The sequence below is a fragment of the Oenanthe melanoleuca genome, chromosome 20, assembly GCF_029582105.1.
Source record: "Oenanthe melanoleuca isolate GR-GAL-2019-014 chromosome 20, OMel1.0, whole genome shotgun sequence".
In the NCBI taxonomy this organism is placed as follows: Eukaryota; Metazoa; Chordata; class Aves; order Passeriformes; family Muscicapidae; genus Oenanthe; species Oenanthe melanoleuca.
In genome coordinates, this window is record NC_079353.1 from 11947066 (window position 1) to 11966703 (window position 19638).

Here is a 19638-nt window from a genome sequence, read left to right on the forward strand (position 1 = left end):
CTGTGTGACATTGAGAAGAGGAAAACTTTATACATTGCTGAGATAATTCTGATTTGTTCACAGCACAGCAATTACCTTGATTAATTTCAGCTCGGGAAGGGCCCAAGTTTTTTTTCTGCTGGGCATTTTTGGCCAGAAGTGTGTGCTTGTCATCACTGCCCGTGTCCAGCTCTGAGATGGTGACAGCCAGGATCCTGCAGAAGTTGGCCAGCTGCTGCTGGTCAAAGCTGGACACCAGGCTGGCCAGGTTGGGAATATCATCCAGCTGGATCATTTCCTGCAGGAGCAACAGCAGCTCAGTCACATGTGATGGTCAGTAAGAGAACACAACAGATCCTCCCTGGATTAGTTGGGATTTACAATTGTTGTCAGGCTCACCAACTCCAAAAGTACAGATATCCACATCTTAGACACTATTTTTACATTTACAAAAAATCTGGGGGCCCTTTTTTAACTAAAAACATCACAAAACCACAGCTTAATTTAATATGTAAATTAGGTATTAGAAGTTTCAATTTTGTTTGCCAAACCTGCCTTTTGTTTGAAACTCACAGGTAAGAGCTTCTAAATTATTTCTCAGTCTTTTCATCAGAAGTTCTTTTTAATAAAAAGATGCTGAAAACAGCTTTCAGAAAAAAAACACTTTTTTTTTTTTTTTTTTCAAATAAACCAAGCTTGTTTCCTATTTCAGGAAGTACATTAACCTCCATCTTATCCTAAATAATAGTGTCAAGTTACAGACTCCTGGCCTTCTCCACAAAATGTACACACTTTCCAATCAAGGTTTTCCCAAGGTTACACCTCGAGTATTTTACTTGCATCACATCAGGGCACTGAGCTGCAATGATGCTGGTAAATAAGTTCAATAACCAGGTTTGTGCAGAAGATTTAAGAGCCCTGTGTCCCTAGCCTACAATTTCTTAGAGAGGTGACAAACAGCCAGGAATACAGGAAGCCTCCCAGATGTGAGGAGGACAAAATATATGAAATACAATCAGCAGGCAAGGATGAAAACTGCATTTATATGAGATTCATCTTCTTTATTTGTAATATTGGCTGTTCTTTAATGACAGGTCATGGGGACACAGTCCCCATCATTCTCTGAACTGGGTAAAAGCACTACAAGCATGACAGCACAGGAAGAGTTTGGCTTCTTCATGAGAAGTGACTGAAGTTAATCACCACTGTGAGCAGGCAGGTTTCAAATAAGCTACAAAGAAGTGAGAATGGCAGCTTAGAGGACTATCCTCAGCAACTCCTCAAAGAAACAGCTCTCTTTCCTCCACTGGGCTGAAAAGCCATACAAGTGACATGAAGAAAGCAGTAACTAACCTTTTTCACTCCCAGGATATCTTCAATGAGTGTTGCAGTTTGTAGGAATGTCTTTTTGTTTGTCATCAGTGTAAACAGGAAGAGCACAAAGTCGTTTCTCTCTGCCAGCCTCCTCGTGACTCCCTCTGTCTGGAAATGAGCACACAGAGCCAGTGAGAGCCCACACTGAGCAGCCACATGGCCCAGCACAGCCCTGCAGATGATGTGCTGCTGAGCCAGCTGCTCCTGAAACCAGAAATCCTGTGTTTGTGGCAACCAAAGGCATCTCCTGTCCCTGTTTGAAGCCAAGTGGTGCTGGCAGCACGGCCAGGATGAGAGGCTTCACCTCAAGGCAGGTGTTTCCTGGCCAAACCTAAAGCCAGCCCTGCCTGCCTGGGCACACAGCACAGGGCCTGGCTCTGCTTTGCCAAACTGGGACCAGCTCCACGCCATGCTCTGCACACACAGCAGCTCCTGAACCCTCAGCTCTGCTCTGCTGAGCAACCTGGATCAGCACTGGCCTAACTGAACAGGGGGATGAACCCTGAAGTCAGGCATGAAACCCAAGTTTGAGGCTGCCTTTCATGCTCTGAGCTCTGGTGAGAGCACAGCCAGGCCTTCCTGGAACTCACAGCTACATCCTCACTGCTTGCAAAACTGTGTCTTATCCACAGCTGATATATTCCCAATGCCCACAGAACCAGACTAGCAAATATATAAACATAAAAACAGCTAATATTGCCCACAGACCATTTCTGATCCTGGACATTTCTCACCCAATTCCAGCAGAAATACTAAAGTGAATTAAAACAGAGCAGCTAGTCTAGAAATTGAAAACTTGTTTTTTAGCATATCATACTATTCTCAGTTTGTAAAAGTTGCATTACCTGCAGTTAAAAAAATAAATCATCCCAGCCAAGGAAAAAAGTGCTCCCTCTCTTCCCCCTCCCATGTCTACACAGAGCCTTATCAGTGAGACATGATCTAGTAAGACTCAAACTCTGGAGATTAGACTGATGTTTTTGGAAAAGCTCCAAGGCACTGACTGGCTCTTTAAAAAATTTTTGTTAAACAGTGCTCCCTAGGTTATAGAATAATGAGGTGTGTGATAAGTAAACAATCCTGAGGATGTTCCTTGCATGTATAATCTGAGGCCTTTGTTTTTAGCTTCAGGATTTTGATGATGAGGTATTTCCAGAGGCCTTTAAGCCAGCACCTTCCTGGCACTGATCTGTCACGACTGAACTGAACTGAAATCCAGCACAGAGTCGCAGGATCAAATTTAAAACCCTTTGCCAGCCCCAATTCTGAATAAGACCAGCTGTATCTGGGCTTAACAGGCATCCATTCCCAGCTTCAGATTTTAAGCTGAAACATAACAAAGGCTGGCACAGTTTTCCTATGGAAACACACAAAGACCCAAACAAGGGAACTTAAGCTTGACAATGCAGCTCAGAAAACAAATTATTTGAGCAACACATCAAAATACAAAGTAATCTTGTATTTAACTGAAGGAACATTATGGTAAAGCTTCAGAGTAAGTTTAAATTACACTTAGAAGAGTCTGTTTATTGTTATCAAGTAGCAGATGTAAAGTGACAGAAGAGCTGTACTTACACATATACAGGTGTTGTACAGTATGCTTAAGCAGTCCTTGATGAGGTCATCACTTACTGCAAAGGAGAGAGCAGACAGTCAGCAGCCATTCCCTGCCAAGGAACACCAGCACCCCTGGGAGGGACACTCGGAGCCCTGGGAGGGGTGACAATGTCAGGCTGCCAGCTCAGAGCACACATGCAAGTGCCTTATGGGATAGAAGCCACAAGAAATGCTCTACACCCGACCTGTTCACATGCTAAGTTAGTTCTGTATCAGGAAAAAAATGACAGTTTATGCAGTTTTCTCCACTGGAAACAGTGCTTGTTTTCTCAGCACTTGGACTTCATAGAAAAACTTTCAATCTGCTTTACCACAGCATTTTAATATTTAGAACATGTTTTCAGTACAGACCTTCAATTGCCTAAAGCTCCAGTTCAAATCCCTTCACCTTTGAAGTTCCCTGGCTGGCAGGCACAGGGTGCACCATGACATTCCCTTCCCTCAGCAGGGCTCAGGGAAGCAGCAGAATCCCAAACAGAGGAAATGAAAACACTGCAGCCAAGCTGCTCCAGCAGGAAAGTTGAGCTGAAGCCACTGCACCCCTCCTCCTTACAGCAATGTGGAAATGAGCAGTCACATAACAAAAAGCTGTTTTCCTGAGCTACTCATCTCACAATCTCTGCAGCTCCCATTGCATAAACAATGTTTTGTGGCTTATTATTAATAATTTTTCACTGTAGCTGCAGCCACAGGAACAATAAGAGCTTCCAGTGATTGCAGATTTAGTGCTTTGAGTCAAGTGTGTTGTGCTGAGTGTGTGAACCTCCAAAACTGTGCCAGAAAGAGGTGACTCTCCCAAATCCCAGCACCAATCAATACCACATAGAACAAAGAAACCAATGATTCACTCCTAAATGAATCAACAGAAAATTGCTGGGATGGAAAGAGAATAACAGAAAAACAGAACAATTTCTGTCTGAAACAGAAACTCCAGGCAAAAGAAAAAGAGATAAACCACCTATTTACTTACTTTTCTGCTTCTTTTTCTGTGTAATAAGAGTTGGTCTCATAAGAATTTCTACTAAAAGCTGTAAAAATAAGACAAAGAATTAAGGGGAATGATCACAGAGACACAAATAACCAAATAATTTGTCAGTGACTAACCCAAGCCTGTCTCTGCTGAAGTCCCAGAGGTGAATAATAAAGGCTCTACAATCAAACCCCCACTGGTGTCAAAAACACATTGACAAATAATAGTTGCATTTACCCTGAAGAAACAGTAAGAGCTGTACAAAATATTCTGCCACTGGCAAGTTTTAAAGAATTTGAGCTTGCAAGGAATGTAATTTCACATGCCTCCAGATAATATCAAGGATGGTGATCACACATTGCTTAAAATAAGGAATCTTTAGCAATAATCTGCAAAGAGATGCAAATTTTTCAAAGGCTTTCCCCAAATCTTGCTGGCTTCAAAAACATTTCAGGTCCAGACAGAATTTAGCAGCTCCAGATTTTATCTCTGCATCAAAAAGCCACTGCTTGTGTACAGGACCCTGTATGAATATTTACATTCATATTTCTATTTAAGGAATGTAACAATCAGCCTTCCAAGACCAAGACTGTGGTTCTGACTGATGCAGAATTGATCTTCAGTTGCTCTAGTTTGTACCACTGGCTTAGCTTAAAACATTTATAAAATTAAAGCTGACTTAAAATTGAAAGTTGGCAAACAGAAGGAACTGATTACTTCTGCAAGAACCACTGCAGATGCTGCTGGTTTTTAAATTGTTAACAGCAATGCAGGCATCACCTAACTCACAAGATACTTCAAAGTTTAAAACTTGATCTATTAGTCCCATCTTAATGTTATCCTTCTGTTAATGAACTATGATCCAGACACAGAGGAAACCACCTGACATCACTGGAGGCTACATTAAAACCACTGACAAATAAATAAATATATGAATTAGTAACTTTTAAGAGGAATATACATTTTCTAGCATTATTTGTAGTAGTAGCTGTAGCATTAATAGGGTAGAGAAAAATGACTGGAATAATACAGATGTCATATTAATAGCTTGTGTTTTAGGAAGAGAATGCACACCTCAAAGTTTGAGGTTTACAGGTTTGTGTTTTAATTCTTGGGTTTTCTGCCTCTCACCAGAGACAGGAACAGAAGGGGAATTATGAGATCATGTTCTTGGGATGGGGTTACACTCAGGTATAAAATCCAGGAGGTTTGTGTATTTGCACTCTCTTATTTTACATGGATACATATAAAGGGAGGAGCCACTGAGCTGGTTTTGTTCTTCCTCGATGTTAAAGCTTGTCAGAATCCAAAAATATTTTAACTCTAACACACTGTAGCCTAGAGAGTACACTGCAAATTGAGTGTCCTTTAAAATTACTCATGCTCAGCTCAAAATATTGCAACAGAAAATCAGCACATGGCACACACAGCAGCAGCAGATCAAACTTCTCCCCTTTCAAATCCTAGAGCAGGATTTTTGAAAACACACAGCACTGGCTTCCACTACTGCCTTTAATTACATGAAACCCACCTCTATCAGCCAAATCTCTGATCATAGCACCAGGTAATCTGATATTCACCATTTCCACTATTTCTCTTTAAAAACAAGGGAATTTGAAACATTTTCATAGTGTTGTCATTTGCTTGGTAGCTGAAGGCTTCTGCCCACAACTGACAGCAGCAACTAAGCCAGAGCTCATTTCAAACCAACATAAACAGCAGCTCTAAGTAAAAGCAAGCTAAGTGTGACAAGGAATAAATAGCAAAATCTGTTTAGTTAAACTAAATAAAAAGAGTGTCAATTAGTTCACTGGAAAATACAAATCATGCATTTCTAATGAAAGCCAAGCCAGAGCCGGGCACCATAAAACTGAGCAAATGGGTATGTGTGTAATGTAGAATTAAAGCAAATAAACAAAGTGATAAATTGCCACAATGTCCACACAAACCTTCCCATTCTGTTTAAAAAACTTTGCCACAGATGAAGCAATAAACACAGACAACCTGGCTGAGATAGAGCCCTGCTGTGTTTAAGGGAAATTCTCACTGCTCCAATACCAGTTATTTTATCTCACAACTGAGAATCATTTGATTCCTGTCTTCATTCAGAACTAGAACTAAAGGTCTAATCTTTTTTGAGGTAAAAACAGGCTGACTAAAGAAATAGCCAGGTATTCTCTATCATATAAGAACAAAACACTTCACTTTGGATGCAATTCCTTGAAAAACACACACTTTTCCTATTTTGATTAACAAAAAGTGGCACAATTCTAATGCTTAACATCAAATTGGTAAAGTCATTCTGCAGCTTGCATTTAGAAGCTTCAAAGACCCCAATGAAGAGATTTTTCAGTGGGATGAGCATCATGCAGATCTTTTGGTATTGAAAAAACACACTTACATCAACTCCTCCAAACAAGTCAAAGGTGTATGTGTTTGGGAAACTGGACTCTTGAGCAGCTTTTCTGTCTTCTGTGACATAAACCATGGCTTCCATTGAAAGGAGTGGAGAAATTTCCTGCATGTAGGGAAAAAATAAAGAGATGGTTCAAAAAGAAAACTGTTCATCAATATAAACACAATTATCTTCCACTATCTGTGGAATAATCACTACCTACATCCCCAGCTCTTATAGCCAATTTTGGACAGATACCATCATGCAGACAGCTTAAAAAATTAACAGAGTATGATCACAGCAGACTAAAGAAAGCCACAACAACATTATGTCAAGTTTTAGGAAGAAGGGTGCAGCCAGTACCTTCAGGATGCTTTGGCACTGAGAGAAGTCACTGTTGGGGTGGCTGTGCTCATACAGCTTCTGCAACAGCAAGGGGATCCCATTCCATTTTGCTTGTTTATCTCTTTCCTTCAACAAGGCCTCTGTGATCTGCAACAAAGGAAGAATCTGATTCCCATGTGTCCAATGCTTCATAACCAGGAAAATAATCTTATCACCCATTCTGGAAAAAGAGCTTACAAAATCCAGTACCTCTTTCCATGCAATTAATCCAGGACAGGTAGCTGCAGAATTTTACAGATGCAAAGTATCTTAAGCAGCACTGGGCTTAAAGCAGATGCCATTTAGAGTACATAATCTCATTCTGTATTTTTATATTGATTGTGTGTTTTAAAATGGGAACACATTAGTCTCTAAACAATTCCATTAGCAGAACTCCAATTGACAGGTCAGTGAAGGAGGAAATGGGTGTCCTGCCACTATCTCAAATTACACTGGTCTAAGGTATAGAATGCTGAGGATGGAAAGGCTTCATTACTTGATGCATTCAGCTAGAAAGGAGTATTTCCTCAGCCAAGTCCCTGGAGTTATTATTGGTCACAGCAACAACCCAAACTATGAAGATTTACAAGCAGGAATATACCAAAGATAGAGAGAAAATTCCCACTGTAGTCTTGAGCTGGTTCTAAATGGAAACCACCAACTAAATCAGCAGAACAAGGCTGGCATTATCCTGAGAGAAAAGCTGCAACCACAAAAAAGGACACTTGGCATTTGCTACTATAAACATCCAAACTTTCTTCAATGTTCCTCCTTTTGCCCTAAAGTAAAAAAAAAAGACTCTCAGTATTCATCACTGTGTTTAGCACCTAAAAAAAATAGCAGCACAAGACTAAAATACTCTGCTTAAATCCACAAAAGATGTTTTGAAGCCTGAATACTTCCAGGTTAATGCCAGGAGAAGCTGTCAAGGAGAAGCTAAGGACCTTAAAATTCACCATTCACTCAATGCCAACCAAACTTCAGCTCCTTTCCTCTCTGGTACTTCAGAGGTACCTACACCAACCCCAACATGGACTTATCCTTGTACAAAGGGTAAGGTAAAGCAAACAATTCCAGCAGGATTTTTGGCTGGGTTACAAATGTGCCCTCCAAATAAAAACAACAAAATAAAGAAAATCCCAATCCTTTAGTCAGCACCTCAAAGCAAATCTTAGAATATCCTGAGCTGGACCCCCAGGATGACCCAGGGCAGCTCCTGTTCCTGCACAGACACCCCAAAATCCCACCCTGAGCATCCCTGGCAGCTCCTGGAGCTCTGGCAGCCTTGGGGCTGTGCCCTGGGCACTGCCAGCACCTCTGGGCAGAACCTTTCCTAATATCCACCCTGGCACATTTGTGGGTTTGCTCTGAGTCCTAGGCCTAAACCCCTAAGCTGCTCTTGTTCTGCACCTTTCTGTGGTTAAGTGACATTTCCCTCCCTTCCTTCTTGTTCTTTCAGCCAAGACATCGTTCTCAGACACATCTCAGTGCACAATTCCAAAGGGCCATTCAATTCCTGATTAGACAATTATATGCAAATATACTCCCACTTCTGACTGAGAATTTAACCCTTTTCTCTGCTTGTTATACAGAAGACCAGAAAACTGATTCAAGCTGAGAACTCAGCCTGGCAATGTGGCTAATGTAGGTCCTCACCCTCTCTGTAAGATTGCCAAGCACTTAGGATTCTTCTCCTGATGAAACACCTCAAATTTTAGGTAAATAAGAACTTCAAGGGTCTTGAAGTACCAGGTTTTCTTGCTCCAAGCAGTGATTGAAGCAGCATGAGCACGCCTAGGACATAAAATTCTCTCTAGTTTTTAACTTTTCCCTACTTTCTGATTTCTGAATCAGAGGAATCAACCTGCACTTCTGGAGAATGACACAGTTTCCTTCTGAGTAGGAGAAATAGCAGAGTACCAAACCAGAAAGTCAAAATAACTTCTCATCATTTGGGCTCTGGGTCAGCTCCTTGGAAGTCACCAAGTCACAGATTCCATTTCCCCTTGAGATACTGAGCACAGAGGGAGCCAAAGGAGCTCCACCACTGCCCCATCCCAGGTGTGGGAGCAGGACAAACCCACAGGCAGTGAGAGGAATGGGATTAATTGCTGGGCAAAGTGCAAAGAACACACAGCAAAATGCCAGGGAAAGAGTCCAACTCCCCAGCTCCAGCTGATGTGGAAGATACCACAGGCAGGGATGACATGCACGGGCTGCAATCTCAGCTTCCAGTAGCACAGAGCAGAATTAAGCATTAAATGCTCTCAGGAAAGTCCAAAAGCCTTTAATTAAAATTAAAACCTTGTGCTGGGTTTAACACCAGGTTGTTAATTACATGGATGCTGCTTGGTTTGGGGCAGGATCCATCTGAGCCATCTCCACTCCCATTTCTGCACTAGCAGGGCTTCCTCTCCCAGCCCCAGGCTCTGAGAGGTAGCCACAGGAAACTTTCAGAACTGAAATTCTGGAAGAGTGAAGCAAATGTTTCCTTGCTCTCATCATCATTTAACTGCTTCCAAAAGGAAAAAAAAAAAAAAAAAGGTTTTCTTTCTCTTGATTTAACACATCTTTGGTTTCACTGCAAGCTCTGGCTTGTGGTCCCTGCTCTGTATTTGAGGCTATCCTGGCTCTGGATATTTCCATTGTGGCCGGGTGGTATTTGCCAATGCAAAGATTTTGGATTCTGGGAAGGGATTAAAATCCAATCAGACTTTGTGGAGCTGTCTTTCTTCACAGCCATTTTGGTTAAAAAATGCATCTCCTGTTTTCCATAACAGCTACAAGTCAATGCTTTTCATTTATAAGCAAAAATGGTTTTCTTTTTGGGGAAATTTTACTAAATAGTCATCAAAATCAGCACTGGGTCTTCTGGGGCTCTTTTCCTCTGTGGAATTTTTTGGTTTCATTCAAACACAGAAAGTGCAATCCAACACTGATTTCTTCATTCACTGAAAAGTTCTGGATAAAATACCTGAAATATTGCAACCAAACTTGAGAAGTTAGGAATAATCCAGCAAGGAGAGGCTGTAGCAGCCCAGATGGAAGAGGTAAAAAGCCCATGAAAAGCCCAAGTGCTGGCAGCTGGGTGTGGAACTGTCAGGCCTTACTGGTGTTAGGACACAACAGAATAAGGATCACTTCTGGGAAAACAAGAGCAGCAGCACATAAACCTCTGTAAGAGCCAGGTACAGCAAACCAAACTGGTACAAACACCAGGATTCCACACAGTCACTTCCCAGGTTGCTGTAACACATCCCAGCTCTGGCTCACAGAGAAACCCAAGGACAGCACACTGGGGCTCTCCAGAGTGGTTCTGCTCCCTGAAAACACAGTGGCACACACCAGCCCACCCTGAGCTCCCAAGCCATGTCCCAGTCCAAAGCTGTCTGTGCAATCCTGCTCCCCAGCCAGGTGATCACCACCTGGCCAGCACCATCCGTGTCCCCCTGCTCCAGCTGGGCCAGCACGGATTTGCTGGAAGGGCAATCAGAGATCTTGGAGAGGATTTAAATTCAGAAATAAAAAATGTGTCACCAGCCCACCCATGACTGAAAGGCAGAATAGACCAAGTGGTTTTCTCTTTAAAGACTCCCAAGGAACTGGAGCTCAGGATTTCCCAGGAGATTACTCCAAAGACTGGTAACTACCATAGGAACACTTTCTGACTACACAGTTTAAGTAACTTCTGTGTATAATTTTCCTTGACAGTATAGAAAGGGCTGAAAAAAGACACTGCATACAACTCTAAGTATTTATTTTAAATTTCTTTCTAATTCTACTATCTTTTACATCCTTTCAAAAATGATAGGATAAGAAGCACAGAATGCCCTGGACTTGGAAGGGATACACAAGGACTGTCAAGCCCAGCTCCTGGCCTTGTACAGACACCCCAACAACCCACCCTGAGCACCCCTGACAGCCTTGTGGCCATGCTCATTCTCTGGGGAGCCAGGGCAGTGCCCAGCACCCTCTGGGGGAAGAACCTTTCCCTGATATCCAACCTAAACCTCCCCTGACAGCATCGATTTGCATGATGGTCAATTAATAATTATGATTAATACCTACATCTTTATGAAGTTACATGTTAGTATTTGCCTAAATCCATCCCTTGATCAGTCTAGTCTCCCTTCACTTGTCCCCCTCCAGGCACAGCTGCTCCAGCAGCACAACAGCAGCTCTTTCCCCCTGCTCAGTGTCCATGCCCTGGCAAGTGCTCAACATTACACTACCAGCACTGCCCTGAGATCTCTTGGAGCCAAAGTTGCTCCCAAATCCCTTCCTCTTCCAGAGAGGATTTTCCTTCCCACCTCTGCTCCCACACTGTGACAATTTTCCTTGCCCTACAAAGCAAACCTCTGATTTTCCTAAGCTTGCCTCCACCCCTGTGCTGAGCTGTGGTCAGTCACACCTCTCTGTGTCTTCCCAAAACTGCCCATGAACCAAAGGCCCAGCAGTGGAGACAGCAGCAGAAACACCAGGAGCTAATCCTCCTCCCTTTGCTCTCCAGGGCAGGGCAAACAGTTTCCTACAGAATTGTGTCTCTATTTCACATTTTACCCTTCAAACATTTCACTGTCCTGCTGAGTGCTCACTACAGGAGGGTGTTTGCTGTCATCTCTCAGAAAGCAAAACCAGTGACTCAGGTGTCCAGGCATCCTTCACAGCACTGAAGGGTTCCTGCTGTGACAGACTTCACAGCTATGACACATCACTTAGAAGGTTTTTTTAATTCAATTTCTCATTGCAACCATACATTAAGACTGGAAGTGCTTTTAAAAAAAGCAGAATTTCCATTCTTGGGATTTTCCATGAGTGCTTCTGAAGTATATATACAAATGTCCTGGAAGGTTAAAAGGAAGCAGGCACAAGATTATGGATCTTGACAACAAGATGCAAGCACATGGTCTCTGTGTACTTTTAATAAAACTGAAGCCTTTCCATATCCTTTCCTTCAAGCCTTTTAAGGTGCACCTTTAAAAAAACCCAGGAAACTAATATTTGTGCAATTAAATGTTTAATTTTCCTCTGAACAGTAATAACTTAGGAAGTCATCTCTGACAGACTGCCAGGAGAATCATTATTCAGGATTTTGGGGAGTGCCCCACCATCCCAGCTCTGTAAGCATTTTCCTTTCCAGTTGCTAACAGCCACCCATCAGCCTGGCTAAGCTGTCTCCTTCCTCACACAACTTTTCCCACAAAAGCCTGTAACCAAGGCAAATGACCCTGCAAGTTTTGGTCTTGACACAACAGCCTGTGCAGGAACACAGCTGCTGGTTCATGGAGAGATTCTGGAAAGCATTCCAAGGGAGAAGCTGGGAACTGCAGCCCTGCAGCTCCAGGGCTCAACACACTGATCAGTCACCAGCTGAGCTCTGATCAGAAACAGGACAGAGCCCCACAAATATTAATCCTAAGAGGAAACTCTGCTGAAGAAGTCCATGTAAGAGCACTTATGTCCAGCCTCTTTCCAGCTCCTTGATTCTTCAAGTGCAGATCAAGATTCCCTTTTCTCCATCCTCCCCAGCCCTGCATGGGGCCCTCCATCCTCTCTCCTGCCAACCCAAAAGCCAGGCATGAACCCAGGGACACACTGTCCTGGGATAAAACATGCCAGAGCTTCCAGCCAGGCCTAACCATTCCCACAGCTCCCAGACTACAGCTCTGCTCCCAGAACTGGAAGAAGAGCTGGTCTGCCAAGAAAAAGAAAAGGTCTCCTGAATCTCTAATCCTCACAGTTGGACAATTCCAATCCAGACCTTTGACACCAGCAGCTCCCCAAACCCACTACTGTTCTGTGTTCTAGAACAGAGCTACTAATGTTTGCCTTGCTGACCTTACTCTCAGAGAAAAAAAAAAAAATCAACTAGTATGTATAATTATATTAAAGTTGTATTAACTGCCCAGTTACTACTTTTCCTTGGAACTTCCTAAGTTTCTTCTTTAATTCATTTTGAAAGAAAAGCTGTAAGGCTATCTAAGAAAAAGCAGAAGGATAAGGAGTATCACATCTACATTTTTGTTCTCACTCATCTTCAGCCACACAAAAATCAGACACCAATAGAGCTTAAATCCAACACAGCCACTTTTTGAACATTTCTAGTGCATGACAGAGCTCTGGTCCTGTTACATAATAAAAGCATGTCCAGGCTTTCCAACAGTCCCTCACTGTCCTCCCCTGAAGAGGCCAAGCTTGCTAACACCCACACAATTAGAGCTACTCAAGTGGATTATATTCACGTGAATGTTGTTTTGTTGGTGCTGCTGTAAGGAGGAAACAAAAAGCTGACTCAAAACCAAAATCTTTTCTCAGGGTTAGGAAGCTACTCCTGATAACCTGCAATGGCAGGAGGTGGAAATCTGGATGTCTGAAGAAGAAAATGTTTTCCTTCCACAGAGCTTTTTTTTGAGTGGATAGGGACTATCCTGTTAAAGGAAGTGTCTGCTCCCAGGGACAGCAAAGCATGACATACAGCAGGAAAAATGGGCTCCTTTTTTCCATTCTGATTGTTTCAGCTAAGCCTTGGCAATCCTATGAGGGAGAGAGCAGTGCTGACGCTCAGCTCTTGGACTGCACCAGGAGCAGGTTAGTTTGCCAACAAATCCCTGGTTAGTCCATTATTACACTGCTCTGTCTGCAGGGATTCCCAGAGCTGCACCTAAATACCCTCTGGTTTCGTGCCATATCCATGCTCACAGCTGCCTTGCAGCAGATGAAGTGTGTACCCTCTTGCTAAGAGGATTTGAGCTTGATCAGCTGAGGCAGAGTGTTCTTGGCTTTCAAGGAACAGCAGCACAAAACTTGTCCCAGAGCCTGTGATCCATGGCACAGCTGTGCCCCAAGAAGAACAGCACACCAGGCCCCTCACAACCAATATTCCTCTTTATTAGAAATGTGTCACTTCTGGAAAGCTGTTCTGCTGCTGGTTCAGCAGCACCTGCAAAGCCCCTTGCACTGGCTCTGTGCTCAGGGCAGGGCAAATCCTGATCCAAGGTTATGCAATCTGATACCAACACTGAGGCTTGTGTGCAGCAGCTGATGCCAGCAATATGATAAAATGGATACAGGAACAAATAATGGCAGTATCTACTGAAATCTGCTTCAGTTAATCAACTTCTTATCACAGAATCATTTAGATTGGAAAAGACCTCCAAGACTGCAGAGTCCAACCTGTGACCAATCCCCACCTCATCACCCAGCCCAGGGCACTGAGTGCCATGTCCAGTTGTCTCCTGGACATCTGCAGGGATGGGCACTCCACCATCTCCCTGGGCAGCCCCTGACAATGCCTGAACATCCTTTCCAGGAAGAAATTCCTCTGGCACAGCTTGGGGCTGCTTCCTCTTGTCCTGTCCCTGTCCCTAGCTGACCCCTCCTGTCAGGGAGTTGTGCAGAGCCAGAAGCTCCCTCTGAGCCTCCTTTTCTCAAGGCTGAGCCCCTTTCCCAGCTCCCTCAGCTACTCCTCATATGACTGACTCTTCAGTTCTGTTGCCCTTCTCTGAATAATTTATTATTAATAATAAAGCAAGACACTGACTGGCAAGGAAGCCAAAGGCTCTGGGTAGGTGAGCACAGCAGGAACACACAGGATCCAGATTTCAGAGCCTCAGCTGACCTCAAAACTGACAGATATTCAGAGAGCTGTTACTGTCAAAAATGCTTTTATGTCCCTGTAAGATCAGAGTGATGAACTCTAAGAAGTAGGCCTGTCAACAGTGATCCTTCCCAGCTCACAGCTAAGCCCCTACTTTCCTCATACAAAAATGGATTTAAGAGCAACTAAGAATAGTAGACAAAGCTTTGTTCAGGGCTAAACACCACTGCTGTCCATGGCAGGCAACCGTGCACAGAACTGTGCTCCCCAATGTCCTGTATTAACATCTAGAGAAGAGTTTCTCCTCCTCACAGGACACCAGCAGTGCAGTCCAGGCAGCACATGACCCCAAACTTCCTTCCAAAACACAACTAGAAAGAGCTTCAAGGACACTCTCATGACTTGCTCTACACCCCAACACAGCAACCTGACCCACTCTCAGGCTCTGCACTTCTGAAATCAGTTGAGAAATGCAAGCAAGGGCTCCCACGCTGCCATTGAGGACTCAACTGCATGAAAATAGGGAATGTTTTGATAAAAAATAAACTTAAAAAAAAAAGCAGCCAAAACGGCCTTGTGCTTCTTTAAAAGTTACATCAAACATCAAAGTGTTTTATATTTAGATCGTCTACAAACAAAAACTGATTCAAGGTAAAAGTAAAGAGAGACAGAATCCAGGAAGTTCAAAATCATTCAGGGAGCTGTTATTCTCCCTGCCTTAGCTTAAGTGAATCACAGAATGGTTTGGAATGGGAGGGACCTTAAAGCTCATTCAGTCCCACTCCCTGCCATGGCCAGGGACACCTTCCACCAGCCCAGGCTGCTCCAAGCCCCATCCAACCTGGCCTTGGACACTGCCAGGGCCAGCCAAAGCTTCTCTGGGCATCCTGTGCCAGGGCCTCAGCACTCTCACAAGGAAGAATTTCTTCCCAATATTCCACCTATCTCATCTATCCCTGCCCTCTGGCAAGTGGGAAGCCATTCCCCCTTGTCCTGTCCCTCCCTGCTCCTGTACAAAGTGATTTAAAATATCCTTCTACAACATTTATGAAGTGCTGGGAGCTCTGTGTGTCCAAGCTTTAACTCTCAGGGTAGCACAAGGATGCCAAAATTTTTCAAGTAAAACAAACTAAAACCCAAGAAAAAAAACCCCACCACTTCATTCTTGGGCATTATAAGGAGTATGCAACCAGCAGAAGTTTCTTGGATTGTTATAAAAGCTTAAAAGCCCAAAATGAAAACAGTAGCACTGAATTTTTTCAAGCAAACCAAAGCCCAGAGGTGGAAGCACCATCCTGCAGATAACAGAGGTGCATAAGGTTGGTACAAGTTTACCTGAATGAAATTGCAGTGGCTGAGGAGGTGCAAGAAAGAAACTGTGCAGAGGTGGACAGGTAAAGCAGTGAGACAAAGTTTGCCCACATTCAGTAAGAAATCCACTCCTAAAACAATCCCAAGAAAATTGCTTCCTTTGAAATAGTCAATGTAGGTTTATATTCAAGCAAACTACTGACTCTTCTTAAGGATTAACCAAACTAGCAGCTGAGGAAGCAGCAAAGTGAGGACAAATGAGCTGTAAAAAAATACATGCTCTTTTAGCTCCCTGCTACAGAACGAGGCACAGGCATTCATTATGAACATGATGTTTTAGGATTTCAGCTTTTATATTTTCCATACATTTGTAACCCTGCAATTCTGTAACTCTAAACTCCATACAGAGTGTTAGCCACTGCTTTCCCATTTTGGTCAGACACAATAATTCCTCTCCAGGCCTGGGAATAAAGGACACCTCACTGTCTCAGGCCCTGAGAAACGTACACAAAAGTGAGTTGGGGGAACAAACTTGGGGTAAATGACTTCATTACCTGAAGCTGTAATTGGGAGATTAACCCCCAATATGCAAAAATGGACCAAACTCATAAAAGTGTGAAAACTCATGACCCATCGTCCATTTTTGGGTGTAGCTCCTGGAGAGGCTTTGTCTGCCCAAAATGTACCTGAAGGCCCTTCAACACATCTAACTGCTTTTTATTCCCTTAAATTTGTCTTTTTACACCCTTAACTTTGTCTGGCCTCTTTTTAGGTAGTCCCCAAAGAGCATCAAACAAATCTTCTCTTAATAATTGCTCAGAATCCTTGTTTATCAAGGAAAATGCTGTTGCCTGCACTAGTAAATTAGAGAAATACCATTTTTTATTCCATCTGACCTCTGTTAAGATTCTTCAGCTCAATAAATCAGCACCTGAATGCAAGTTCTTTATCTCACGTTTCATTTCACAATTCTTTGCAATTTTGCATTTAATCTGCAAGAATAATGCCCACTATTCTCCATTAAAAAAAAATTAGCAGTCCATTATCCTCGAGCAGTTTTTCCAAAAAAAACCACCAGTATCAGCACAGGACAGGCACAGGCCTGGGGAAAGGAGCTGATTTCATTCCTTGGTATTTCCCTGCATCATCAACTGGGAAAGATGACAAATAAGAAACAGACCTAGAGCAGTTTCTCATAAAACCACCTGCGTTAGAGAGCTAAAATGTCTCCTAAGCCCTAACACCACGAGGCTGCCTTTGTCCAGGAAATACGTTTAAATTTCGATGCTGCATTGTTACAGTCCCAGGCAGAGCTTCCTTTCTTTCCAGGGAAGGCCACACCGAGGGAAGAGGCGGAGAAGGGCCTGTGCTGCCTCTCGGAGCTCGCACAGCCCGGCTGCGGCCGGGGAGCGGCTCCGGAGCACCGGGACAGCACCGGGACAGCACCGGGACAGCACCGGGACAGCAGCGGGGCACGGCCGGAGCCGCACACGGAGCACCGGGACAGCAGCGGGGCACGGCCCGAGCGGCTCCGGAGCACCGGGACTGCAGCGGGGCACGGCCCGAGGGGCACACGGAGCACCGGGACTGCAGCGGGGCACGGCCCGAGGGGCACACGGAGCACCGGGACAGCAGCGGGGCACGGCCCGAGCGGCTCCGGAGCGCCGGGGCCGCCTGGGAGCGGCCGTTCTCCTCCAGCGGGCCCCGCTAGGCCAGCCCGGCTCTCCCCGGGCCCCGCAGCTCCACCAGGCCCGGGCAGGACGGCTGCACCCACCGCCCCAAATTCCCACAGCCCCAAACCCCCACGGCCCTACATCCCCCCACCCCAAACCCCCACTGCACCAAACCTCCGCGCTCCAAACCCCCACGGCCTGCCCAGGCCCCGCCGCCCTCCCCGCCTTACCTGCGCCCCGCGGGTCAGCCCGCGGCCGCTGAGCTGCCCGTGCCGCAGCTGTGCCAGGATGTTGGTGGTCGCGGCGCGGGCCCCGCCGGTGCCGGAGGCGCTGCCGGAGCCGGGCCCCGTGCCGCCCCCCGCCACGGCCGCCATGGCCTCCGCGCTGGGGACACAAACAGCCGGCCCTCCCCCGGCCCGCTCCGCCCCGCGCGCAGCCGCGGCCGCACAACATGGCGGCCGGAAGGGCCGTGTGGGGGGAGCCGCGGGGAGCGGGGCCGCGCTGCCGCTGCCGCCGGGATGGCTTTATTCCCTCCGGAGTGGCTTTATGTCCGCTGTGTTATAAACGAGAAACAAAAGTCTCGATGTTCAGCAAAATTTCGGTTGCTTTATTTTATATAGACAGAGCAAGCAGCGCTGGGGGAAACGTGAGGGGTCACCGCCCACTCCACGCTTCCACCCAACTTGGTTTGCAGCTCACTTTTTATAGGATGGTTTTCCTTGTAGTAATCAATAATTGTTATTGTTTTGTTGTCGTAATTCTGCAAGGTAAGCAGTGGTGGTCAAAGAAACTTCCAAACTTCCGTGGGACAGCTCTTGGAACAATTGGCCATGGAACCATCTGGTCTTGGTGGATAATAAAAGGAGAAGTGGGAAGTCTGATCTTTAGCAGATAGATTGCGATTAAAGCAGGAAATCTGATTCTGCAAATTCAGGTTGCAATTCATTACACAAAGGCAGGAAATCTGATTCTGCAAAAAAACCTTTCAAACTATGAAAATCCCCCCCCTTTTTTTTTCATTTTACAAACTGGTATACACAATATTCATAATAGGGGGATTTAAACAGAGTGGGTTTAATCATCATGGCTTTATGTCCACTACGATACCTTTATTTCCATCGGGATGTAATATATGTTATAATTTGTGTTAGTTTGTAAATTAATGTGAAATCAATCATGTTTGTATTGTTACAAATGAGAAACAAAATCTTGATATTTAGCAAAATTTAGATCACTTTGTTTTATATAGACAGAGCAAGCAGCGCTGGGGAGGCAGAGGGGTCACTGCCCACTCCATGCTCCACCAAACTTTGGTTTGCAGCTCCCTGTTATAGCATGGTTTCCTTATAGTCACCAATAATTGTTATTTTTTGCTATCATAAATTTGCCAGGCAAACAGTGGTGATCCATGGGATTGCTGGACGATGTGAGTTTCTAGACAATTTGTCAAGTCCATAGATAACCATCCAGTCTGGTAGATAAGGAAATGGCAGAAGTCAGGAAATCTGGTCTCAGGGATAGGCTGCAATTGATCACACAAAGGCAGGAGACCTGATTTTGCAGAGTCTGTTGGGCTGTGTGAAAGCCTTGTTTTGCAAGCTGTCAGTAGATACAACTTATTTAGAAACATAATATTCATAACAGGAGGATTTAAACCAGAATGATTTAATCATATATTTTTCTTTCTTTAATGTCATGCTTCATTTCAGACCTAAGTATTCTGGTTTATACAAACCCCAATACTTTTATTATTAACACGAATCTTTTATCAATTATCACAGGCCCCTGCCCTGTTTCCTGGGGGGTGGCTTTATGTCCACTAGGATACCTTTATTTCCACCAGGATGCCTTTATGTCACTAAAATACTTTATTTCCACCATGATACCTTTATTTCCCTCAGTGAGGCCCAGCCACACTGTTTTCTTTTTTAAAGAAAAGCTCACCAAGATCTCTGATCACAGTTGGACAGATGTCCTCTCTCAGCTTCAGCCATGCTGAGGAACAATCTCATCTCCCAGTCCTACAGCCCCTTGGTTCTGCTGCTGAAGTTTCAGGGTGAGGTTACCAAAATGCCCTGGTCAGGAAGGATCTAAAGAATTGGAGATCTGCCCCTGTCCCATTATTTTCCTCCTCCTCAGCTGGGACAATGCTGAGTTTCAGGACCTGGCCCAGCACTGAGCAAAGCTGTTGCAGAAGGCCTAGGGTTTGTTTTCTAAACAATGAAAGTGAGATGTGAACAGCTGGAAAATCAAACAGAACCTATGCTGACAACAAGGAACCACTAACAAGAGCTTCATCATTGTCCAACAATGCCTGGTTTTGGGTGCTCCCTTCTCA

General features: G+C 44.4%; 1 protein-coding gene across 1 annotated transcript in view; it reads right to left on the minus strand.

Annotated features, from left to right (window-relative positions):
• The window catches only part of TRPC4AP (transient receptor potential cation channel subfamily C member 4 associated protein), a 35907-nt gene extending 16613 nt beyond the window's left edge, over positions 1-19294 (minus strand). Inside the window, exons 1-8 of the mRNA XM_056507833.1 lie at positions 19245-19294; positions 17531-17822; positions 6699-6827; positions 6342-6458; positions 3941-3998; positions 2929-2984; positions 1333-1461; positions 76-277 (exon numbers count right to left, since the gene is read on the minus strand). Of these exons, the coding sequence (XP_056363808.1) occupies positions 76-277; positions 1333-1461; positions 2929-2984; positions 3941-3998; positions 6342-6458; positions 6699-6827; positions 17531-17822; positions 19245-19294 (1033 nt within the window). The remainder of the gene's footprint in view (positions 1-75; positions 278-1332; positions 1462-2928; positions 2985-3940; positions 3999-6341; positions 6459-6698; positions 6828-17530; positions 17823-19244) is intronic.
• Between the last annotated feature and the right edge of the window lie 344 nt (positions 19295-19638).